Source organism: Apiospora phragmitis (genome assembly GCF_038363925.1).
Source record: "Apiospora phragmitis strain CBS 135458 chromosome Unknown utg000006l:1.0-5683423.0:1.0-5690449.0, whole genome shotgun sequence".
NCBI lineage: Eukaryota > Fungi > Ascomycota > Sordariomycetes > Amphisphaeriales > Apiosporaceae > Apiospora > Apiospora phragmitis.
Window position 1 is genome coordinate 113,493 of NW_027117404.1, and position 25,227 is coordinate 138,719.

At 53.3% G+C, this 25,227-nt stretch overlaps 7 protein-coding genes across 7 annotated transcripts; 4 read left to right on the forward strand and 3 right to left on the reverse strand.

Annotated features, from left to right (window-relative positions):
- Positions 1-2,745: 2,745 nt before the first annotated feature.
- On the forward strand, positions 2,746-4,284 carry PG994_005293 (UDP-galactose transporter; the record flags this gene model as incomplete). Its single annotated transcript, XM_066856702.1, has 3 exons — positions 2,746-2,799; positions 2,886-3,947; positions 4,015-4,284. The coding sequence occupies 3 exons, from the start codon at positions 2,746-2,748 to the stop codon at positions 4,282-4,284; spliced, it is 1,386 nt and encodes a 461-aa protein (XP_066715971.1).
- A 1,000-nt stretch (positions 4,285-5,284) lies between these two features.
- PG994_005294 (P-loop containing nucleoside triphosphate hydrolase protein) lies at positions 5,285-9,785 on the forward strand (the record flags this gene model as incomplete). Its single annotated transcript, XM_066856703.1, has 5 exons — positions 5,285-5,555; positions 5,618-5,932; positions 5,982-6,865; positions 6,951-7,802; positions 7,908-9,785. The coding sequence occupies 5 exons, from the start codon at positions 5,285-5,287 to the stop codon at positions 9,783-9,785; spliced, it is 4,200 nt and encodes a 1,399-aa protein (XP_066715972.1).
- A 1,234-nt stretch (positions 9,786-11,019) lies between these two features.
- PG994_005295 (uncharacterized protein) lies at positions 11,020-11,550 on the reverse strand (the record flags this gene model as incomplete). The annotated part of the gene is made up of 1 exon (XM_066856704.1): positions 11,020-11,550. One exon carries the CDS (start codon positions 11,548-11,550, stop codon positions 11,020-11,022), a length of 531 nt encoding a protein of 176 aa, XP_066715973.1.
- A 1,861-nt stretch (positions 11,551-13,411) lies between these two features.
- PG994_005296 (uncharacterized protein) lies at positions 13,412-14,144 on the reverse strand (the record flags this gene model as incomplete). The annotated part of the gene is made up of 3 exons (XM_066856705.1): positions 13,412-13,663; positions 13,721-13,915; positions 13,962-14,144. 3 exons carry the CDS (start codon positions 14,142-14,144, stop codon positions 13,412-13,414), a joined length of 630 nt encoding a protein of 209 aa, XP_066715974.1.
- A 1,948-nt stretch (positions 14,145-16,092) lies between these two features.
- PG994_005297 (matellopeptidase-like protein) lies at positions 16,093-17,385 on the forward strand (the record flags this gene model as incomplete). Its single annotated transcript, XM_066856706.1, has 1 exon — positions 16,093-17,385. The coding sequence occupies one exon, from the start codon at positions 16,093-16,095 to the stop codon at positions 17,383-17,385; it is 1,293 nt and encodes a 430-aa protein (XP_066715975.1).
- Positions 17,386-17,919: 534 nt separating this feature from the next.
- PG994_005298 (uncharacterized protein) lies at positions 17,920-18,368 on the forward strand (the record flags this gene model as incomplete). The annotated part of the gene is made up of 2 exons (XM_066856707.1): positions 17,920-18,070; positions 18,178-18,368. 2 exons carry the CDS (start codon positions 17,920-17,922, stop codon positions 18,366-18,368), a joined length of 342 nt encoding a protein of 113 aa, XP_066715976.1.
- A 176-nt stretch (positions 18,369-18,544) lies between these two features.
- Positions 18,545-25,225, reverse strand: PG994_005299 (non-ribosomal peptide synthetase; the record flags this gene model as incomplete). The annotated part of the gene is made up of 10 exons (XM_066856708.1): positions 18,545-18,634; positions 18,686-18,910; positions 19,042-19,185; positions 19,225-19,349; positions 19,407-19,698; positions 19,747-19,953; positions 20,373-20,489; positions 20,559-21,035; positions 21,085-21,422; positions 21,511-25,225. 10 exons carry the CDS (start codon positions 25,223-25,225, stop codon positions 18,545-18,547), a joined length of 5,730 nt encoding a protein of 1,909 aa, XP_066715977.1.
- Between the last annotated feature and the right edge of the window lie 2 nt (positions 25,226-25,227).

Sequence of the window (25,227 nt, forward strand, 5' to 3'; positions counted from 1 at the left end):
CCATTGCGAGATATTCGACAGTAATGACAGACCATGAAAGCCTATGCATATGTCCCTTCCTCTTGGTGACCTTGATAAAATCATGGCAAATTTCGATCTTCACTGCCGACTGGAGGCATGGGGGACATGGTGAGTACATCTTCCAATGTAATGGGTGGCACGACGATAGGCCTTTGCGTGCAGCAAGCGTTGCTGGGTTTATAGAGCGACTGGGTTGGGCTCCAGTTCATCCCAAGTAACCACGGGGAGATCGTCGCCGTTCTTACGTGGCACTATGGATCCAAGGGTCCAGGCTGGTGAGATTCCACCATAGAAATCTAGCCCCTCATGGAGCCTCGACCAGAACATAAACCTCTACCATTGGGATCTCGGCCGGATCTTCTTCTACTGGGGCCCTCTCAGGAGGAGACGAAGAAAAAAAACCGAGCTGCGCTTCCGAGCTGATCAATTGGCGAAGGAGGCTGAGATGGCGTCACGTAGTAGGACGAACCACTGGCCATCGCTAGCTCCAGTCACAGTTGGTACAGTATCTATTGATGTACATACAGGCTATGTTTGTAGTTGAGTTTAGCTGTGAGGTGGTCAGGATATTCCGACTAGAACAGCACCAGCTATTCAATACCCCATTGATTGATATACGATGATGGGATCAGATATGACGACCCCTCTGGATCTGGTAATTTTGTTGTGGCCATTGTGTGAACGAGTGCTTGGAAGGAAAGTATGTAGCCAAGAAATCAGTAGAATCAGTGTTGGGCCCAGATTTGACCATTCCTCCATTCGTTCTTTTCACCGCCCTTATTAGTTCCCCTTACATACCTCATGTGTCCAGGGCAGTGGTCGTGGTCGGCATCGGTGATTCACCCGGATCGGATCACCCCCGCATTCAGGGCCGATCGATGAGAGAGAGGCCCGCAGCGCCCACCACCATCCCATCTGCGGAATTGTACAACTACATCGCATCGTGCAGGCTGCCCGCCACCCTGAGGAGCAGAGTGCACGAGGATGTGCTACACGAGAAGCAGACCTCTAGAGCTTGGCAGCTTGGACGGAGCTATTCAGCGTCACAGGCGCGGGATCTAGGTTAGGCACTTAGCATGGTCGGTGGTCGGAGTTTTAAAAGGCGGCAGGGTCTGGATGTGCACTAAGTCTGCCACATGGCAGGTGCCTTGAAAGCCACTTTATCAGTTCCGCATGGGTGCAGTGCACTAACGTCGATCGGATCTGGATCAGGCGCTTCTGATTTCACAATGGTGGTCGAGGACTTGGAAAGCAATATATGATGAGACTGCAGGTAGGAATTCGTGTCGTTAAGCAATTGGGCTTGAGCATTGTGTGGTGTGTGTGTGTGTGTGTGTGTGTGTGTCTCGTGGCTTGATCAGGGTCTTGAACCAAGCACAGCGAATTGACGGACCCGTAGTATAAAGGTTCAGGTATACATCTTTGTATCTGTATCATAACAGAAGCAGAGGTGACGGGATAGTCACCTTTGAGATTATGTACCAGAGATATTTGTTTCATCCCAAAGCCAAGCTGAATCGAAAGAAAAGGAGGCGCTTTGATGCTGCATCATGGATGATGATACATACCCGTTTCCAGTGGATACCACTGGAAACGAATACCTGCCTGATACATTCAGCCTCTGGCGGTGCAACCTACAGTCACAACAACATTGAATGGAGGACTGGGTGTCGGCACTTCGTGCGCTATTGAGAAGAAACAAAGATCAGCATCTCCAGACACTGCTGGACCATGTCAATACGTGTAACTTCAGCTGTGTTGTGTGGATGGGCGCTGTCATCTTTATGACCGGCAACAACCCAGCAAGCCAAGTCTTGTAGACGTGGACCAGCTAAAGCCTAGGAAGAGAGCTTTCCTTGGAAAAGCTGGGGTTTAGGGCCAACTTGATTTGGATGGACTGCCAGGAACGCCTTTGCCATCATCACTCAGCAAAAGCTTGAGGGTCTCGTCCTAAAACAACTGCACCCACCCTTTAGCCAAGCTGGGAGCTTGCTTTTCGCAGCTTGAAACAAAAGTAGGCACAGAAGTAGGCATGCACACAAGGTCAGGTTTTTCCCCTACTCTCTCTCTCTCTCTCTCTCTCTGTAATTCTGTAATTACAAACAGATACTGGATGCTGTTATGTCGATTGGCCTTTTCCACAGCAACAGTAGCATCTCTTTGCCGTGTACCCGAGTCCTGCCCCGAGAGAGGATTGCCCAGAACTACATATCTTTAGGCCTGCCTTCTGCATTATCGAGCGCGCGCCCAGCATCGCATGCATCGAATCCAGCCCAGTTGCTACACCCTAGCCCAATTAAATCAGGGCCCCCAAGGAATCCAGGGTAACCCAAGCGAGGCCGCCTCCCACCCCAACTCAATCAATCCTACCCAATCCCACTCGAATCACGACATCAAATTTCATCGCGAATACTCCGTAGTCAGCCCCGGCACGCGCAGCGCAGCCAATTCTTTTTTGCTACATTTCTAGCCCAGATCCCTATTTTTTTTGGACGCTGCGACAAGAGGCAACCAACAACCACTTCGACGACAGCTTCACCAGCATAATCCAAATACCAGCTTACGCCTGCTTGTGGAAACCCGTCAAAGCTTCTCTCCGCCCTCACGCGACCGGCACCAATTATCCTGGAGCGGACAGTAAGATTGCGACGTCATAGCCTTTTGGCCAACACCGGCCACTTTACGTGCCCACGATGGCTCTGCTTGAAGCCCTCGCACCCTACCATGGGAGGCCCGACACTGCTGGGCATGCCTGTGAAGCAGGTCTCGCTCATCACCGTATGTGCATCCTCTTGCCTCGACTCGGCGCGCCGCCGTCTCGTTGTTGCACCCGACCCTTGCTAACATGGCACCCTTCTATGCAGTTGACCTTCCAGAACTCGGCCCTCATCCTCCTCATGCACTACTCGCGGATGATGCCTCCGAGCGGCGACCACCGATACTTCACTTCCACTGCCATCTTTCTCACCGAGATCATCAAGCTGGCCATCTCGTTGACGTTTGCCATATACGAGGTATCGCGGAGTCTGGCACCCTCGACCCCCGCCACCGTCATATTCGAGCAGATCTACAATGCCGTCTTCTCTGGAGACGGATGGAAGCTGGCCATCCCGGCTTGCCTCTACACCCTACAGAACACGCTGCAGTACGTGGCTGTAGGCAACCTGGATCCGGTGCACTTCCAGATCCTGTACCAACTCAAGATCCTCACGACCGCCATATTCACCGTGACCATGCTCGGACGGTCACTGTCGCCCAAGCGCTGGGTTGCACTCGTGATACTGACCATGGGCGTCTCGATTGTCTCGATCCCGTCGTCCGGTCCCAAGGAGACGTCGTTCATGATCCACGACATGACAGACCACTTCTTCCCCCGATCCGTGCATGAGTTGGGACAAGTGGCCAACGGCATGAGCGAGGTGGCTAGAGAACTTACCAAGCGGACTGTGGACGGCCTCGCGGACGTTGGGGGTACACTGATGAAGCGATCTGCCACATACGAAGGCATTGAGGAGGACCAGAACCTGGCACCGGTCATGAACTACTCGATCGGGCTCTCGGCCGTGATTGTGGCAGCTCTGGTCTCGGGCCTGACGGGCGTCTACTTCGAGAAGGTGCTCAAGGACCCGGCATCGGCCGCCTCGGTCTGGACGCGCAACATCCAGCTGTCGTTTTACTCGCTCTTCCCTGCGCTGTTCGTCGGCATTTTCTTCAAGGATGGCGAGGAGATTGCCCAGCATGGCTTCTTCGACGGCTACAACTGGGTGGTGTGGGCCTTGATTCTGCTGCAAGCGTTTGGCGGCGTGCTGGCCTCCCTCTGCATCAACTATGCGGACAACATTGCCAAGAATTTCGCGACGAGCATTAGTATTGTCATCAGCTTCCTCTTCAGCGTATACTTTTTTAATGTTGGGGTATCCCTCACGGTAAGTCGCCCATCACAGTACGTTTGTCTTTTTTATCTTGGCGCATAGCTGACTGCGAAATCCCCAGTTCCTCATCGGCACGTTCTTGGTTCTCATCTCGACGTTCTTGTACAGCGGCCCGGACCGAAAGCGCGGGCGCCCGCCGCCCATCAACATCGTCAACTACGAAAAGACGACGATCGACCCGATGAACACACCGCGATCCAATGACAACTTGACTGTACCCAACCCGTTGGAATCAGTGAAGGCCATGGGACTGTCTACATCACGACCATCTTCTCCCTTACGCCATCACTCCAGGGTCCCGTCATCGCGGGGTAAGCACCGAGACGAATAAATGGAAGACGGTGGTCGAGGTCGCAAGATCTTGATTGACACCACATACGAGACGGACGTTTTGCACGAACTTCACACGATCACAGTTGACATTGGGGCGCCTATATACCAAGTGCCGAGCCCAAGTGAAATCGGCCACTACGACACACATACATCGGACCTACATGATACGATGCCACGATACCCGTACAGGGAGGATATTCACCGTTGGGCGGTGCAGATGGGATGTCATCAACGCACGGCTGGACGTATCTTTGAAAACGGGTTCAGGGGAACTCGGGTTAATGGGTTTGATGCGGAAAAAACAGGGAGGCATTGGAGCGGGAAAAACAAAGCCTTGATGGCAACGCAATTTGGCGGGAAAGGGGCCTCTGGTTAGAGCGGGACAGGAGTACGGAAGACTTGCAACCTATGTAGACATGCACAGCAATCATCAATGTTCCCTATAGCCCCCTAGGTGGGTATCGATACAAGCATTTTTTTTCGATCCGAGGCCATTCACAGAACATGATCGTGCCCAGATATTGACAAGTTGCAGATTTTGTGAAGTGGCTGTGGGTGATTGATTGTGGAAGTCCATCTTCCAAGCCAAGATGAAATGACCGCCCCCCTTTTTCAATTGCTGGCTCCACAATACAAGTCACATTCTGAAGTGGAAGGGAAGGAGCGAGAATTTAAAAGATGTTGAGTTGGGAAGGCAGGCACGCCATGCCATGATTACAGGCACGGCAGGCGCCAGCGCCTTCCCACATTGTTCATTTTCAACTTTCACAGGCGCAAGGCAACAAACAAACCGTGCGATGGCCAAGTTCCGTTCAATTGATCCCAGAGGACATCACCAAGCTTGAGAAGTCTGGAGGCCCGGATAACGTCCCGCATATCGTCCAGCCCAATACTGCATCTTCTTTCTCCTATACCCTGACAAATGTCTCGACAAGCTTGAGCGATACAGCGGTCCCTACTTCATTCTCACCATCCCCAATTGTTCCTCCCATTACACCATGTCGCCAAATCCCAACAGTGGAGGCGATCCAGGGGCCGGCCGCATGTACGGCTTCCCAACGGCTCGCAACGAAGATAGACACATTCAAAACATCATGGATCACACCAACTCCATGTTCAGCACTCCCACTCAAAGAATCCCCCAATTCACTTACGGTGGTGCCTGGTCAGAGGATCCTAGCAACGCTGGTGCCAAATATTTCACCAATCCTTTTGCTGGAGATGATATGATGAGTGGCCAGCAGCAGCAGGAGGAGCTCGACGATTTCGGTATGTGTTTGAACTCACTTATGACTGTATACCTGGACTGTCTCGTTGATGTCTGTCACCAGATCTCCAGATCCTGGGGCAGCCTTCAGCTCCTCCTCCAGAATACCACTTCGGCAGACCAGCTGCCGAACCCCCACGCATCTCGCTCCCGAACTTCAACCTCTCCTCTTCTGGTCAGCGACGTGTCCTTGGCGATGCAAGCCACCACTTCAGGCCCTTTGTGTCGCGCGGCGACGACTACAGACCCCAATTTCTCGGCAATCCCCTTCAGGCTCAGCCCAGCCCCAATACACAACCCATCTTCGAGCGAGATGGATCGCATCGTGTTGGCTCTCTACAACCGGGTACACAGCTCGCAACGCCCCCTTTCTATAGAGGTAAGTCCAAAACTGCACTCTTGACGGGGGCCTGGCTGATGGTTGCAAGCCCCACCGCCGAAGCTCCCGCCACCACCTGAACAGAGTGAACACAGTTCGTCATCGTCGGAACTCGGGAGGTCTAGTCCCTCTACCCACTTGAGTATCAGAAGACAGGAGCCGACAACGTCATCAAGGGCCCAGCCATTGTCTCGGCCCGTACACATCTCACTAGACTTGAGCCATGCGCCATTGCACATCACCCCCAAGAGAGGAGACACGTATCTCCTTGATCCTCGCAAAGTCCTTCCCGATAAGTGCCGCGGCATTTTCCCATATCAGCTGTTCAATACTGTCCAGTCCAAGTCATTCCCGCTGGCGTATGGATCCAACGACAACATAGTCATCTCTGCCCCCACTGGTAGTGGGAAGACGGCGGTTCTGGAAATGGCCATCTGCAAGCTTGTCATGACCTCAGGGGGCGAACACTTCAAGATCGTCTACCAAGCCCCCACCAAGTCACTCTGTTCGGAGCGCGCCAGGGACTGGGAGAAGAAGTTCAGCCACCTGAGCCTCCATTGCGCCGAGCTGACTGGCGATACTTCCCATGCTCAGACTAGACGCGTCGGCCAGGCCTCCATCATCGTGACAACACCAGAGAAGTGGGACTCTATCACCAGGAAGTGGTCCGATCATCACAGGCTTCTCAGCATGGTCAGGCTTGTTCTTATCGACGAAATTCACATCCTCAATGACTCCAGAGGAGCAACTCTCGAAGCAGTCGTTTCGCGCATGAAGACTAGCGGTGCCAATGTCCGATTTGTTGGCCTCAGTGCCACAGTACCAAATATTGAAGACATTGCAACTTGGCTGGGAAAAGACCACTCCAACCAAAGCGAGCCAGCCACATATGAGAGTTTTGGCGGAGAAACTAAGACCGGTCAAGCTGAAGAAGTACGTCTACGGATATGACAGCCCGGGAAATGACTTCATCTTTGACAAGATGTTAGATGGGAAGTTGACCATGCTCTTGGGAAAGCATACCGAGAAGAAACCCATCATGGTGTTCTGCTTCACGAGGAAAGCCTGTGAGATTACAGCCAGCAATCTGGCGGAGTGGTGGACTACCTGTAGTGCTGATGACAAACCGTGGCCGAGCCCCAAAGGCCGCATTCCGGTAATCAACAAGGAACTGCAGGAGACCGTCCGTTACGGGGTTGCTTTTCATCACGCTGGTCTTTACGCGGACGAACGTGCTGCTATTGAACAGAACTTCCTCAGCGGACAATTACACGTCATTTGCTGCACATCGACGCTGGCGGTTGGCGTGAACTTACCATGCCATACCGTGGTCCTCAAAGGCACGGTGGCTTACAGCGATGGCATGCCGCAGGAACTATCAGACCTCGATGTTCTCCAGATGCTTGGCCGGGCAGGTCGTCCACAGTTCGACCGGAGTGCTACGGCAGTTATCTTAACCAGGCGAGACAAGGTGGAAAGATACGAAAAAATGGTGTCGGGAAAAGAGAAGCTCGAGAGCAAACTTCACCTCAACCTCATCGAGCACTTAAACTCTGAAGTCGGCCTTGGCACGATCCAGACCCTCGACACAGCGAAGAAGTGGATAGACGGGACCTTCTTGAATGTCAGAATGCGGCGAGATCCGGACAAGTACATTGTGAAGGACGGCGAAACTGGTGCAAACGCCGACGAGAATCTTCAGCAATGGTGCGAAAGAGACATTCGGATTTTACAGCAATACAGACTTGTCACGCAAGGCGAATCCTTCAAATGCACAGAATACGGCAATGCGATGTCGAAGTACATGGTCAAATTCGAGACCATGAAACTACTCCTCGCAATCCCGAAAGCTCCCACCATGGAGCAGTTGGTAAGCACAGTCGTGGTTTTCTCGCCTTCCCAGCTAACATTGATGCCAGCTTGGCGGTCTAGCAAAAGCATCAGAGTTTGAGACTTTCGGTTCAAGCCACTTGAGCGTGCTGCGTACCGAAAGTTGAACAAATATGTTGCATATCCCATTCAAGGGACGGTGAATGAGCCGTGGCACTACGTCTCCATCTTAATCCAGATGCATCTCGGCCATGTCGAGCTACCAAACGACCAAGAAATGGGCTTTCTCAAGAAACAGATGGCATCGGAGAAGTTCATCATATTCGATCGACTCAATCGACTGGTCCGGTGTCTGGTCGACTGCAAGGTGTTTGACGGCGACGCAGTTGGTGTCCGCACCGGTCTGGATCTCGTCCGAGCCATTTCTGCAGGGGCATGGGAGAACCACCCAGTCCAGATCCAGCAGGTGCCTGGCATTGGCCCGGTAGCGATGCGAAAGTTCCAAGCCCAAGATGTACGCACAGTATTAGACCTCGCAAAACTGAATTTCGACCACATCGAACGCATCATGAGTCGGAACCCTCCATATGGAAAGAATATCTCCAAGGTTCTGGAGGGTTTTCCGCAGTTAACCATGAGGGTGGAAGTTCTGGGTGCACCAGGAACCTACAAGAAGCTTGGGGGTTCCATTGGCGTTGTAGTACGCGCTATTCTCGGCTACAAGAACCAGAAACATCCACCATCATGGTCGGGGAAGATACCTGCGGTGACGTTCTTGGCAGAGACCTCGGATGGAAAGATTGCGTACTTTTCTCGAAGCAACATCAAGAACATCAACGGTACCAATGGCCTAGAGCTCAAGTTTCCAGTTTTGTTGAACAGGCCAGATGAGGTGGTGTCTTGTCAATTCAGCTGCGAAGAAATTGTCGGGACCCAAGTCGTCGATGAAGTACAGGTGAACACGCCAGCATCCGCTTTCGCCGCACTTGATGCCCAAGCATCTGCCAACCCGGTTTCTGAGGCGCAGGTAGACTACATGACCAAGCATGCTGCCAATGATATAGCTGACGAAGATATGTTGGAAGCCCTCGACGAAGCTACAAATCCATCATATTCCCCGCCGTACGATGATCTCTTGGACGGCGATGATGATGGGTTTCTTGATATTGATGAACTCACCAATGACCAATCGCCCGCAACTCCAGCCCCGACCCAAATGAAGAATGGAAGGTGGCTGTGCAATCATTGTTGTCGCGGCGGAGGCTTCACCAAGAACGGCAAGCTTTGCACCCACAGATGCTGCAAAGAAGGCCTGGAGAAGCCAAGGCCGCCACCCAAGAGGAAGAGTGTCGAGGACAGCCAACCGACGCACTCAACAGCCAGTCGCAAGAAACCGAAGAGCCAACATAACACCGAAGACGGCCCAAGACAGAAGAAGACGGGATATCACGATGACCAAATGGTCGAGCTTGTTGATCTGTCAGGGCTCGTGGACGATGACAGTGACTTGGACTTAACTGGATCTGCCTCCGAACAGGCCACTTCCAGAAAGAACAAACTCCCAGGCCTGCATAGAAAGGCACAGGGACAGCATGTGAAGGCGCCCGCTCGAATCACCAAATCGATTACGAAGTCAACAGACAGCCCGAAATCAGCCCTCTCTGATCGCAGTGCGCCTGACCCGTTTGAGCTTCAATACGAGCTTGACGACTCTGACGCGAGAAGGGAAGAGGGAGAGGAAGAGGAAGAAGGCCAAGCTCACGTACGTTACCAGGACTTGACAGTCGACAAGCAGGTGCCTTTGCCGGAGGAGGCTTCAGTCCAATCGAGCCCGCATAATGGTTTAGATGAGGGCGGTGACGCAGATCAGCCGTTCTTCCTGGATTCAAACCCATTTGAAGTCGCTGTCAACGCAGAAGCAGAAAGCTCACAATCGAAAGCACCCGAGTGGGCTTCGGAACTGAGTCCCGAAGTGATGGACTTGATCAAGGGAATTGTGGAGGTAGATGGATGGAAACCCTGAACGAAATTGTTTTGGGAAACTATACGACCTGTGCCAGGTTCAAAAGTGGATTACGAAAACCTATCTTTGCTCTGCACGATTACTAACTTGTTGTGTCAAATGCTGACTGGACAGCTCCATGTAGCCGCCATCTTTTCCATGCTGGGAAATAGAAAGAGGCTCAAGATGTTGCTTCAATGATGTTGCCCGGTCTGAAAATAGCTAAGTAGCAACTAACAAACCCGAATGCCATGACAATACCTTCATGCCATCATGCCTTTTATTTTCGTTGCATGCCGTAGTGCAGCTCGTCACTTCCGAAATTGGGCCCCTATTCCTTTGGTCGACCCGATGAAGGGGCAGAGATCGTACTTTGAAGACGTAGACAGGTAGAGTCTGCAGATTTGGGGCCCGGAACCCAGGCGCCGAGCGGCGAAGAGGGAGAAGTAAAGCATCACCTGCGTGTAGTTTCTGGGGGCATCTTGGTTTCGACAGGATAGGGGTTGTTGGATGGCGACAGCAATGTCGCAATTGGCGGCCCTGTGGGTGTTGTAAGCAAAAGGAATACATCAGCCCAAGGGAGTATTGAATACATCTAGGAAATCCCTGCCCCTTTTAGAGAAGCTGGTTTCTCTGCAAGCTTCATTGTGTAACACAGCCAGAGCAACGTTCCATATACAAGGATATTGTAGAAAAAGAGTCCATGCTTCGGGTTGCCGTATTTGACTCAACTCGACTTGAGCAAACTCTCCCATGACAGGAGACTTATCCCTCATAGTTCTGGCCATCAAGACGACGCACTATAAAAACAACCAATTAGTCCGCCAACTTCGACTCTCTTGGCCCAGTCCCATAAAATCATTCCCTACCTCACAACGGGCACATGTATTTTCCATATCTTATTCTAAGGGAGTAGACAGAGCCCACATGAGTAGTTGTGTAGTAATTGTCAGTGCCGTTTAAAGCAGTGAGTAAGTCTATATCAGCCAAGTTCAAAGGATTGAGTAATAACGCCTAGAGTGTTTTCAAATCGTCCGGAATATTTTCGGAAATGTATGTAGCGAATGTAATATCTAATAGAAACATGAACATGAAAATGTACCCTGCAATCCCTCCTTTCGTCCCAATCTATCCTCCATACCATCTATGGTTGCCATCATGTACAACGCATATTTGATTGTGTGCTACATATCCGTCTGGCTATTGTCAGCCAAAGCTGAGCAACACCAGCCCAGGCAAAGGGCAACTAGGGGCTTTAGTCGGTCCAGCCTCCCAGACGCTGAGAGATGTCGCTGACGTACGACGGGTTAGACTGGGGGGCATCGCTCAGGTTGTTGGAGTTGACCGTTCCCGAGTTGTACTCGCGCAGGGCCGGGTAGACGCTCTTGGGGTCCATGGTGTTGCCCCAGTTGGCCAGGTTGCCCTGGAAGTGCTTGGCGCCGCCCTCGACCATGCTGGTGATCTTCTGCTGCGAGAGGCCATGCTGGTGGTAGAACCCGGGGCAGTTGTAGCACTGGAAGAGCCCGCCCGTCGAGAGGCCGTCGGGCTGGCTTATGGTGGTCTTGGCTCCCACGTCGCCGTGGCTCTCCTGCATCATGATGCAGAGCAGGATGCGCGCCTCGATGTTGTACTTCTTGCCCGCCGACTGCAGCGCCGTCTTGATGTGGTCCACGTCCGACGAGGTGTCGCCCGTCGACTTGATCGACGGCAGGTTCTTCTGCCACAGCTCGTCGAAGCTCTTCCACGTGTTCTTGGGCGGGAAGTTGGTGTAGGGGCCCGAGTACATCTGGGCACGGCCCGGGCGGCCAGGTCGCTGGCGGCACCGTCGCGCTGGACGACAGAGCCCAGAGGCGAGGCGCTGATGGCCGCGGCCACGAAGAGTAGGAGCTTGGAAGCGTACATCTTGAGTGTCTTATGGGAAAGGGGGGTACGTAGTAAATATTCGAGTAGCGAGAGTAGTGCTGTTGCTTGTGTGTTATATAGGAGAGTGTTGCTTGTGATTCTGATGACATCTACCTTCTTTTCTTGCTATTTCGGGACGGACAGGTCGCCGTCTTTATACCCCTTTTCCCTAGACGTCGACCGCTTGAGATTGCTCATGCCTTGTTGGTCGTGCTGACATTACTCGGGGGGTATCCAAACCGCGACATCGTCATGTTGGCGAGGCCATGTCAGACTGGAAGGCGGTGATAGTACCTTAGGCTTACTCACATCAGCATCGCAGGATGAGGCCATATGATGGCCGTGAGGGCCACGAACCCCAAAAGAACGCCTTCGGCTTCAGCCGGGTGAAGTCTCAGCCTTCTTGGGATACACATGTGCTACTACTGCAGGAACATCATCATGCTTGTCTATGAGCTTGCACTATCAGTCAAGTGGTGAAATAAGGGGATTTATTGCCGCCGAACCGCCAGATCGATGGCTGCTTAGTCAAGGACAACCAATAACTGAGCAGCCTCGGTCGCCGCCTGCTTGATGGGAGGAGCGCCAGAGGGAAGAACACCCTCCATATGTTGGGCAAATCAATACTATTCTCAACTCTTACTAAACCGCGGACAGGTTTGCATCTTAAGCACTTACCGGCGACATTCTTACATGAGAAAGGGGGCCGGTGGAAATGTGTTGATCAGATAGCAGTGTCCATGACTGACTGGTATTATGGGATTTGTTAAATTGACGTTGGACGGAAAGTGTTTCCCAAGAATGTGAATATTGATTAGGTAGCTATAAGAAGGGAATATACAAATAACGCGTCATGCTCCCCGGTCTGGGGCGTATGTAACCCAAGAGATCTCGTAGCGCATCCCTTTTCGTGTAGCCTCCCCCCTGAATCCAGGAGTCCCAGTTGCGAAAATGGACCAAAGATGCGTGTGCTTACTATGCCGTACAAACCAATTCGGCAGTGTGCTTACCCCAGGGGACTGTGAGAGATATAGTCAGAGGGTAGAATCTAGCAAGGATCTCGCTTGCTGACTTGCTGTGCCACCCCTGCAAGATAAGATCTGATTCAGGAACGCCGAACGAACGGCCACTGCCCAAAGTGCCACAATGTCGTGCAGATGATCCCGGGGTACCTTTTATGACTATGGCGGGAAAAGATCGGCGGAAGGATTCTTGCACGCCACGCTCCATCAGAGTATGCTAATACCGTGACATTTCTAGCCCCATCCTTCCTATATCTCCACTGGCTTGGTTGGGTGATTTCTCGTGCATTATCCCCCCCCTAATAAATATCCTACAAAAACGGAAAGCGAAAGTGCCTTGGGTAAAGCACATGACAGTCGTTACCATTCCGAGCCATCCTTGTCGCAGCTTATAACCAAGTTGGGCATTTCGGCATACATTACCCCTTAACGGGCAGCATATGCGGAGTGAGAATTAGGTCATATTCAAACCGGAGAAGGAACAACTCACCCCAATTCTTTTACGGTGTATTGCCGTGGTAAGGTGACCACGGGACGACAACCTCCTATGTAGAGATATTGGCATTTAAACTGTCTTGTCATGATATATTTTCTGCAAAGTACATATCATCCAGTTCACCTTTTAGGCTGACCTTGTTGTTTCAATTGCGTCATTAACCACCCCCTTTTCAATACCTATCAGTAATATGATTTGAAGGAGACTGTCAGTTGGAACCAAGTGTTCTATCCTAGAACATAATGGGCGATCCTGAAGACGAAGCCACTGCTCAGGCCATAGTTTGTGCCATCCCTTCGATGAGGGACTCCCACAGCGATACTGATTCGATGGCTCGGCTGGGCAAAGCGTAATCGGTAGACGGCATCCCCACGGGAGTGGATCGGGCCCTCTATGCGTTCACTCTCGACACTCAGCTGACAGGAGTCAGAAACAACATTCTTCTGCCAGTCCTTATCAACGTCAGGGTCGAGCTCGAGCTACGGCATCATCTTCAAAGCCAGATAGCCAGCGGGTCCTAGTAAACCGGAGATCACATGCAAAGGCTTAGATGGATATGCCAGCAACGGTAACGTGAGTGTCAAGCACCGCAGGCGTAGCCACTTCCAGGGCCAGTCGAGGGCGATAACGAACTCCTCCGTGGCGACGAGGAACGAGACCGAGAGGTGCTCCAGATGACGATTTCTCGAGAGGAGGGCTCTCTCAACCTCGAAGTCTCCGCTCGTTTTGAACTGTGGATAGGTTCAGCCGGCGGAAGTTCCTGGACGCGATAAAGACGTTTCCATTCTTGGCGGAAGTTCGGCCGCTGGGGATCTTTTCGAGTGTGATCTCTCTCAATATCATGGTGCACATCTCGGGGGGCAAGGTACTACTCCAGGCGAAATTTCCACCGGTTGCCTGTTGCTGGCCGCCGCCGTGCCGTGATTTAACGGTGAGGCTTTTGGCTCGTCTCGTGGCCATGTCGGAGATGGGAATTCTTCAAGCCCTAGTCTATAGAGGCAAGTCGCTGAAAGTATGCTCTTGTCTTCTCCCACGAGGGAATGCCATTAAGCTTCCGTCGTCCTAGTTTTGGTCTGTTTTCTACACTTGCCATCCATCACAAGATCTGAATGATTACATGTACGCACATGAAACGACGACAGCAGCATTCAGTGCGAGGCCTTTTGACAAGAAAGCATATGAATATATGATGTTGCAGATGTATTCCGTGTTACGCGCCGAAAGAATCCATGCCATTCTACAACTCGCAGTGATGTGCCGTGGCATCTCCAGCTCTTGCACGTCTATTCCGGTGTTTTACCGACAGGGCCCATAGCGAAAAGAACCAATGCCTGCCAACTCCAACGGCGGCCAGTGTGGGAGTCTTAGTGTTATCTCGACTGCCGACAGCCACAAAGAAGCCTCCCAGATCAGGCCCCAGGCCATACATAAGGTATGGAGGGGGCGCGTCTGGCGAAAAGGAAGTCTGCAGCGCTGCGCATTCCGGCATAGCCACCATTGATGCTCCGATGTAATGGCTGAGTCTTTACCTGCATGCTTTTGAAAAACGAAAAGGAAGCAAATGCCAGGCCACGTACCTACACTGCCTATCAGTGCAGGCATCTGACGCATTGCTTCGTGTTGTCATGCTCGAGATGTGGGGGTGACGGGACATCGGGACTGATAGTGTTCGTTCGCGCCTGACCAACCAGGTAAGACTTTGGGACTGCTGACTTCTAATCCAAAGGCCCCAGGATATCCACCATGCTTTTGGACTTGTGTTTGCATGTTGTGTTGACAGCAATAGTTGCAGAATGTGATGTGTTTTTTGTATGTAGTGGGTGTCCACCATCGTCGTCCACTACGGCCGCCTAGGAATTGGTACCCGTACCGGCCGTTGCCACTAAATTGGGCGTACCCCCTCCCTACATAGAGCTCAGGATCCCCTGGCTATTTATGTACCTCCAAACCTTACCACCCACATGTGCCAACCTTCATGTTATTAGCTTTGGCCCGACGTCATTTGAAACGGCCGACTTACTTGTCACTTTTGATTGCATCATCCTCTTCATGCTGATCGCATTTGCTGTCCCTATAACCTAGATTGGTCCGCGAGATGACTAGTCACTAAAACAAGGAATGGAAGCTGGAAGCAAGCTTTCAATGCGGTCTAGCTGACTGACGGACCCAGGCCCGCCTGAGGGAGCCGTGGAACCCCCCGCCCAATGAGGCTTCTGCCCACGGCCGAGCAGTGATGTTGCACACCATACCATACGTTGAATGCGCGTGGCGCTGTCCTGTGTTCGCGCTCTTATCTATCTCCAGTAGATTGCGGATTGCATCAAGAATGTATGGGCCGGAAAACTGACCGCCACAGAAGAGCGCACGGTATTCGTTCCAGGCAACCAACTAAATCAGCAGCTGTTTCGTACGTGATTTCGCTGAGGGCCTTGCCCGAGATACGAGGTGCATACATATGACCGCAATGCATATGCGCCCCTCCCTATATCCAAAGCCTGGACATCGCGATGCTTGGATCATATGACGAAGCCATATCTCGATTCCTGAGATTCCGCGACAGCCAGCCAGCCATGTGTCGTTTGTCGAGCTGCGTTCCGAAACATCGAGAAGCCCTGCTAGCGGTACAGTGCATGACTGTCAGTGCCATCCACCAAATCAACCACCCAGAGTAAGTATTCCAGACATGTCATCTGCTTTCAGCTATCCAGCTAGTCACCCAGCTGCGTGTTTCCGTGTCTCTGTCTGTCTCAGCCCCGAGCCATCCCACCTGAGGTCTATAAAGGGATGCCTGCTGCCACAGGAGGCATAGAGGATTCCTTCAACCATCTATCTACTTTCACATCTTCGATACCTTCATAGAAACCTCAAATCACCTCCTGTCGCAACATTGCTTCAAACGATATCCAACATGGCCACCAATCACATCTGCTGCGTCGTCCCTCCTTATCTGCTCAGCGGCATCGCCGAAAGTGATAAGAACGAGGAGCGCCTGCGTCAATCAGCCCGCAATGCCCTCAACTTCAACGGCCACTACTGCACAAAGAGAAAGGAGCGTTTCGCCGCTCTGACCGTCCCTCGTGGATTCCGCAACGAGGCGGAACCCGTACGCCACAACATCGTCCCTGATGCCATGCTCAAGGCCATCTCCGAGTCCGAGGACGTAGACGAGAAGACTCGCGAGTGTGCCAAGCGCGACCTGGAGCACCTCCAGAGCGTCCACGCCAAGGTCCAGCAGACCCAAGGCCTCCACGTCGATGACGACTCGTCTGCCCAGCAGACGCTGGGCAAGGGCAAGCCCAAGCCCAAGCCCGCCGCATCGGCCGTCTACCGCGCCGTCTACGATGCCCAGGGCACCGAGGACGAGTCCCGCCTGCCCGGCAAGCAGATCCGCGTCGAGGGGCAGAAGGCCGTGAGCGACAAGGCCGTCAACGAGGCCTACGACAACGTGGGCAACGTGCTCGACTTCTACGCCAAGATCTTCAACTGGCAGAGCATCGACAACAACAACATGCACGTCATCAGCTCCGTCCACTTCGGCCAGCAGTACGAGAACGCCTTCTGGGACCCGTCCATTGCCCAGATGGTCTTCGGCGACGGACATGACTTCCTGCACAACTTCACCGGTTGCGTCGACGTCATCGGCCACGAGCTGACGCACGCCGTGACCGAGCACACCTCGCCGCTGGACTACCAGAACCAGGCGGGCGCCCTCAACGAGCACGTCTCGGACGTCTTCGGCATCATGGTGAAGCAGCGGGTCGAGAATGAGACGGCCGACAAGGCCGACTGGCTCATCGGTGAGGGCTGCCTGCTGCCCGACGTCAAGGGCGTGGCGCTGCGCAACATGAAGGCGCCCGGGACGGCCTACAACGACCCGCGCTTCGGCAAGGACCCGCAGCCGGACAACTTTGCGCAGTACAAGCAGACGTCGCAGGACAACGGCGGTGTCCACCTGTACTCGGGCATCCCGAACCGGGCCTTCTACCTGGCCTCGGTCGCCTTCGGCGGCTACAGCTGGGAGAAGGCCGGGCGCATCTGGTGGGAGACTATGAACTCGCACCAGGTCCCCGCCCGCTGCACCTTCCAGCAGTTCGCCGACCTCACCGTCGACAAGGCCGCCGAGCTCTTCGGCGACGACGCCGCCAAGACCGTCCAGAAGGCCTGGACCACCGTCGGCGTCGTCCGCAAGAGCTACCACTAGGCGGCGAAGGAGAAGGCGTTTTCTAATGAATATGAGATTATGAGTACACGTGTGAATTGCAAATTACATTTGGGCGGACTTCTGCGTTGGATCTGGTAAAGCCACAAGCGACATTCCTCTATTTAGCTATCTGAATTGCAATTAGTTCTTTCAAACCCAACTTCGGTATCTCGTATTTTGTAGTGACCTGGAAGGTGGAAGAGCCGGCCTGGCAGCTCATGAACAGGTTGCGCATGGCGTCGCTGCATTGTTCTGGGCACTTCAGCTGGGCTCGGTGGATGTGACGAAACACGGGCTGTATCTACCGCCTTGATCCAGCCTGTTGCCTGTCATATAACGGAGGCTGTAGTTGGTGGTAGAGAACTGGAAGCCAGTCAGCTCGCCGATCTGCCGACGAACCCGGCCCGTGATGACTGGCAGAGAGGTGTGCTACTCCGTGATCTTCTACTCGCCGGTGAGAAGTCACTCGGCAGCGTGGAAGATTTAGAAATCGTCGAGGTCCTGCTTCAAAGGCAGCCGGATATTGATCTCACCATGGAAGGTCTCTACCTTCACCAGATTAATAATATCATCGTTCAGGGACCCGACGACAAAGGTACGGTGGCGGATGAGAAGATGTACGGGCTGTGTATCAGTGTGGGCTCCCAGATAATCTCCGGAAGCAAGAACGTCTTTCCGAGACAGTGTTAGTAAAAGGTGGTAGGTAGGGGCAATAGGGGCGGCTAAGAGGACTCGGCGGTGGTGGAACGAAGAAGTAATTACGTGCTCATCCTTAGGATCGCGCACGAGTAGTCGGCCGGAAAGCCCTGGCGTTGGTCTTCATTATTGAGCTCAAGACCATGGCCCTGTACCGCTCGGAGACTCAGCGAGATGAGACCATGCTGAACTTGCCTGAGGGCCAGGAGTTCCTAAATGCGTTGGCCGGCGACATCATCACCCTGGAGAAGATTGATGAGCTGATGTTTGAGCATTTAAAATGCTGAAGTCGATGGTGCTCACCCAGGCCAATCAGGACGACTTGGACATCCAAGAAATTGCCATCACCTACCCGAACTTCATCTGCCCGTCCGACTTTGAGCTGTACAGCGCCTATCTTATCCAAGTGGCGGAGCGGGTGTGGGGGGGGGGGGGGGGGCGGCGAAAGAATATAGCTGACCTGCTAGCCTATATCTGCGAGCCTTTCGACGACCTTATGCGCTCGTTCCGCAAGCACGACTTGTACCGAGAACGTGAATAACTTGATTGTGGACTGGACAACGGCAGTAGCAGTATTGTAAGCGGTATGCATCCCTGGACAGACCACGGTTTCTGACCGACGTTCCAGAGCCATCAGATAAATCAAGTCCACTTCAAGAACGGCGAGGGGATCGGAAACATATGCATCCAGAACGTGCTCGCCGTGACGGATAAGTTCGTCTCGGTCTTCTGCGGCGGGAGCTACGAGTGCCTCGGGCTCCGGAACCGCGTGAAGGCCATGATGGAGCGCCTGTCTCGGGAATACGGGGTCGAGTTGAGATACGCCTTCCTATGCGAGTACGACAACAATGCGTGAGTCTACCGCGAGACAAGTGCTTACGCCAGAGTACTGTGCTAATGCGGGAAAGGTCATCGGCGGTATCTGTAGGCGGCGCCACGTCATTTTGGCGTAAAGCAGACCCCGTGGACATTCTGGATGGTTGTGGGGTCGGGCTCCAGGTCGAGCGGAGGAAGCGTGGCGCGGAAAACGTATAGGACGGGGATGACGAGGCGTCGTTTATGCTCAGCAAAGTAAGTCCAGCCACGGCGTGCCATGTTACGCAACTAACGAGTCAGGGGTGCGGCGGCCCACACTATGCGTACAGCGAGAACGAAGGCTGGGCGAACAAGTTCAAGCTGATATGTGACCCTAACTACTTCCCGAGGCGCGAAAAGAGCGATGGTAGCGTCCTCAATCGACTCGCGGAGGTCAATTCGTGAGAGAGGTGCTTTGCTCGCGTCAAGATCAACCCGCCCTCACGGCCCATCAACGTGCCAATGGGCACCTATGATCTGAGCTTCTACCTGCCCGGCGTAGACCTTCCACACGGCTGGCTCCTTTTCGAGCTTACGGGCACAGATGCGCGCGAGCTGGGAAGGGACGTGGATATTGAGGCGACGGGGCTCCGCGTGCTGTATTTGATCCTCATCGTCCTCCGGGTGGATGCGCGACACCGCCGCCGGAAGCACGGCCTGAACCAGCGCTGGCTGCTGGAACTGAAGATGGATCCGAGCAAGCTGCTCCATGTGGCGGGTGCCAAGAGGCTGCCTGTATGGTGCTTGGACTGCCAGGAAGACCTTGAAGGAGTATTCTACCAGTTAGGGCAGGACGGCATCTGCGACGACTGCATCATTGGGCGTCATGATCGTGACGACTGGGAGACTGTATATGCTAGTAGTGACGTGAACGCTGGCCCCGGGTTCGTAGAGCATAATAATGAGGGTAGCCCGGAGCTTGGAGAAGCTGGCAGGGAGGCTAGCTCGGGGACCGAATGGACTGACGTGTTCGAATAGAACGATACCTTGGCCACAATGGCCAGCATTGGTGTTGGGCTACTGGGTTAGGCATAAGTTCAGGCTGTTTCTCTGCTTTTTGATTGGCTTATTGTATGTGCTGCAGCCACGGGGTGCGAACTGAGGCTGAAACATTCAGGCTGTTTTTGAGGCAAAGAAAAAGCACACAGAAATACCTACTACATAATAAAAGGCAGGCCCATCAAAATCAAGACATGCAGCAATGCACCCTTCTTATGTCGTAGGTTGGAGTTTGACAAGTGAAGATATTACATAATCGTCATTATCTGATATGCTGACAGCCTTTACGGACGAAGTTATAAGGTGGTGTCAAAGTTGGTGACACGCAACTTTGCAGGGAGAAAAGAATGTCAAGCAGCTCGTCTCAACCCAAACTACCTATTCCACCAGAGGCCAATCTCAACCACTACCGCTTTATATCAGGCACCCCGCAGGACCGTCACGAGATGGTCGATCAAGTTGTTTGCCTCTGACTCGGACATTCTCTCAGGTGAGGCGAACACGCCTATATCCAGGGATTCGGCGTTGATCGCAGCCTCGACATCGACGGCATCCTGTCGCTGAAGTCAGTACACACATCATTATAATCATCGTCGGTGCTGGTAAACGTCAAAACAACTCACCATGTACGTATGCCTCACGGCGTTCTTCGTCATATATGCATCGGAAAACGTTGCCAATCCTTTTCCAGTGTTTGTTGGCGCGGCCTCTTCTTTATTTCCGCCCAGTGATGGTATGGTGGTGTTGTCTGACTTGTCGTCCTTGGGTAGTCTGAGGAAGTTGACAAACGAATTCATCTTCAAGCCTCCGGTCCATTGCTCGATCTCCCACAGTCCGACCGAGGCATTCTCGAAGCGCGAAATCTCTACGAGGTCCTTCTGAATCCGTGAAGCAATGGAGACGATATTTTCGCTGGGCACAAAGCGAACGCGGAGTGGCACAATGCTCAGCGTTGGGAAAGGGGCGGTTTCGAGATCGTCGTTGAAAGATGTGCGGTTGGCCAGATATACGCCAAATACCACATCGAGAATGCCATCATCTCTCTTTGGTTGAAGTACCACTCTTGGCGGCTGCTTCAGCCGGTGCCGCCGCCGGCTTTTCTGCAAAGACTTTGGCATAGGCCGCCAAGAACAGCGCTTGAGGGCTAACCCCGTCACGGGATGCAGCAGTTTTCAACTTGTGCGTCCTCACGAGCGCAGCAGGTCTGAAGACCGACGTTCGAGTAGGAGGAGAAGAAGCGAGTGCGCCATTGATGCTGCTGCGCTGGGGCCGTGCCGCCAGCCCCTGGAGATATCCGGACCAAAACGACTTTCGTTCGATACCGACGCTGTCGACGTAATGACTCTTGGTGAAGTCGTCCCATGACTTTGCATCGATCTTCGGTGGAATCCGATCGTCCACACACAGGCCTTGGAGCCTATGCATAATCAAGGGGAGACTGATGCCGTCGTAAAGGGCATGGTGAAGTCTCAATGTGAGATCTAGACCTGTGCTGCTCCGTTTCGCGACGGAAAACTGCGCAAAGGGGCTGCTTTGGTATATGGCCGGCCATCCGGACTGAGCGGTCTCGCTAACCGGGGACCCCAGGGATGAGGAAGATGTTGACTGGGCCGGTCGTATCACGAATTGCAGGAAGGGTATCTTGGAGGATCCGGTCGCGATGAAACGCGTTCGCAGAATTGGCAATTCCTTGACCAGCTTCACCCAAGCCTGTTGAATATTGGACCTTGCCAGTGTCGCGGGTAGACGCATGTTGAAATCCCAGAAGAATAAGACGCCATCGGTGTTTTGCCACTGACTGAGAAAGTGGACCTGTACGGGAAAGAGCAGGTAGGATTTTCTCAACATTTTCTTTCTCCAGGCCTGCCAGCGCCATGGCTGCATCGACATCAATGCCGTCCAACCTTTGGGCGGTGGAGAGCGAGGTATATCGATTAGTGTTGCTGCTTGCCAAGTCTCTCTGCGCAATCTCGGCGGCCATCTCAGCAATGGAAGTCATCTTTAGCAGATCGCGGGCATTGGCTCGCATCCCCCTTTTCCTGAGGACTGAGCTTACTTTGATCAGGCTGATCGAATCGAGACCTAGGTTGTAGATAGAATGCTCTGGGTGAATTGTCGAGAGTTCAAGCCCAGAAGCCTCGGCCAGGACTTGGATCAATGTTCCCTGGACCTCGAGCACGTTAGGGGCGTCTGCGACAGAGGCGAAGCCGTTGGAAGAAGGGCGCGGAACTGCTCCATTGGCCCGTTCCATGATCCGGAATGGCGGCAACCCGCAGACCGAGATCTGGTGCGTGTTTTGGTCAGTCACCACCAAATCCTTGTTGAGATTATCCATCAAGTACGCGAGAACTCCGTCGAGCTGCCAAAGTAGTTTCTTTCCGTCCTCTGATGTGACATAATCTGTGCTATATGCCGTGCGCCATAGAAGCCCGGAATCTGTGAGCTCCATCTCGATGCAGATGGGATATTCCACTTCCGATGACGAGTGGACCGACTTCCAAATTGTGTTTCTCTCGTCGACCATTTGTGTTGGACGGCTCTGCATGGCGAACAGCGTATTGAAGAGCGGCCCCTTGCCGACGAGCTTGTGGGCTGATCTCAGTGGGAAGTGTTTGAACTGATTGATGCGCGACAAGTTTTCCCAGGTGTACTGCAGATACTCCACGACGGTTCCGTGCAACACCACTCGAACCGGGACCGTGTTCATTGTGGGAAACATCAGTTCTTGGGCGTCTGCTGTATCTCTACCCGACATGACAACACCGAACGTGACGTCGAGCGACTGGGTGAGGGTTGCTAGCACAATCGCCCAGCAAGCCTGCCCAAGCGTCTGCATCGTGATCCTGTTGTAGCTGCAGAAGAATTTCAACTTGGAGGCCTCCATGGTAGACAGTGTCTCCGTCCTGTGGACGGTGGGCTCTCTATCTGGAGATGTTTTCTTCTCCGGCACAATCGTCGAATTCGCCTCGTGTAGGAAAGCGGACCAGAAGCTTTGCGCCTCACGCGTGGTACTGTTGAGGATGTTAGCCAGCACAGGCTTATAGGGCGGCCGCTCATGATGATTGCCGCCGTGATGATAAGCCGCTTGAACGTCTTTGTGAAACAGGTCGAGGGACGTTCCGTCATACAGGGCATGCGCGACAGACAGAATGACGAATTGCCGGCCGGACACCTTTGCAGGAGTCAGTTGTAGCAACCCTGATTGCCCCTTGGCCCGGGACGCACGCGATCGGGCTGTTTCGAAGACGCTCCGGAAATCATCCTCGCTCTCCAACCTCATTTCGGCGCAGAATGGGTCCATTCGCTTCGTGACCACCTGACAGTAGGCCATAGGTATGGCCGGATCCGTGACCTCGATGAATGAGGTCCTGAGAATGGGAGAGATCGAAATGACAAGCTTCAAGGCAGATTCCAGTTCCTGCATGTTAGTCCCGGGGTGGAGCTCAAGCACATCGTGGTTGAAGTACCTATGGAAGTCGGACAGGATCATCTCGGCAACCATGGAGTCCTGGAGTGGTGTGGTTGGGAGAACAGACTCTACGCCTGGCGAGCCAAGCATATTTTGGCTCAGGTACGCCTTCAGCTTGGAAATGTGAGTGCTCAACATGCCCTGATGAGCTGAGTCAGACTCCTGGGTAGAGTTGGTGGAACTGCGTTTCTTGATGATGTCCCGCAAACTTGGCTGCCTCATGATCTCATTGGTGGTTAAAGATAGGCCCACGCGTCGAAGTCGGGACACAAGCTTGATGGCATCAATACTGTCCAAGCCGAGCTGAAGCAGGTTGGTGTCCTCATTAATGTCCTCGGGAGGCAAGTTGACAAGAGCGGCTACTTCATCGCGGAGGGCATAGGCATCATGCGTCCACGTGAACTCGGCCGATATCTTGGGCAGTGTGGCTTGAGAGGGGCCCAAGTGCAGGGTAGAGGCCCGGCGTGAGTCGGCTATCTCGGGAAACTTTCCCGGCCCCAATGGGAATTGGTCGCGGGATGACAGGGCTTCGATCGTCTCCTCAAACTGGTCAAGGATATTCCGTAGGGCTGTACTGTCTGCGGCGCGTCCCTGGGAGACCAGCGTAATCTTGAGCTTCTGGTCCGCGGTAACAATAGCCTCAAATGCAAGGGGATAATCCGCTTTTGTCGACGAATAGACCTCGGTCCAAGGAGCTTCGCCGGCTTCTTGTGTCGAGACAGCGGCATCTTCGCGATCAAATGTAAACAGGGTGTCGAAGAGAGGCTGCCCCTTGGAGCACCACTTCTGGATCTGACGAAGCGGGGTGTGCACAAACGGCAGCACAGAAGTATTGAACATGTGCGTCTCCTGAACCAGCGATGGCCAATCCGAAGCGGAAGAATAATCCCGGATTCGGAAGGGCAGCGTGTTGAAGAGCGGCCCAATGGTGTTTTCGATCCCCTCCAGTGTGAGCGAGCGACCCGATAGTACGACACCTATGGTCGGCCACTGTGGGAAGTGCTGCTTTAGAAGATAGAGCCAAGCCGCCTGTACGATTGTCTGCTGAGCTACGCCGAGCTCGATACGTCTCTTCTCAAGCCCACTGAAGGCCAAACACCTCGATTGAGTTGCGTCACTTTCGTCTTTGCTCCCTGGGCCAATGTAAGGAAAGGGCTGGAAGGCAGAATCCTCGAAAATACCCTGCCAGAACGAACGCGTGTCAGTGTAATCGGATAAGGGGCCGTGAGGTAGCACATGGATAAAGCTGGGCCCTTGTGCTGTTTGCAATTGCCCATAGGCCGCCTTGACGCGTTCAAGGATGAGCCCGAAGCTGCGGGCATCATATACGCCGTGGAAGATTCGGACTATAAGATTGTGTGATTCATTGCATTGTATGCAATCGATCTCCAAGGGGTATCGGACGTTCGCTTTGTTACTCGAGATCCATTGCTGGTGGCGGTCTCGGACGGGGGCCTGCAGTTCCTGGCTGCTATCAATGCAAATGTCGGTCCAACGCAGCGGGGCATCCTTGAGCGCAATCTGGACGTAGCCATCGGGGGTTTGCAAAAAACAAGTTCTCAGGATGGAGTGGTCAGCAACCACCGAGTGCCATGCCCCTTTCAACCGCTCCGTGGCCGTTTCACTCTTGACGTCAAACTGGAATGAGTTGAAATATGCGCCCTCGCCAGATCTGCTCAACATGCCTTCCTGAAGCGGAGTGCATGGTGCGATATACTCAATGTCATCGCCGGGCACACCAAGGGCCTCGGTGACGGCCCCAAAGTTCTTGTGATTGCATGTGGATATCATCTTCTGGACGCGAACGACTTGCGAGGCCATGG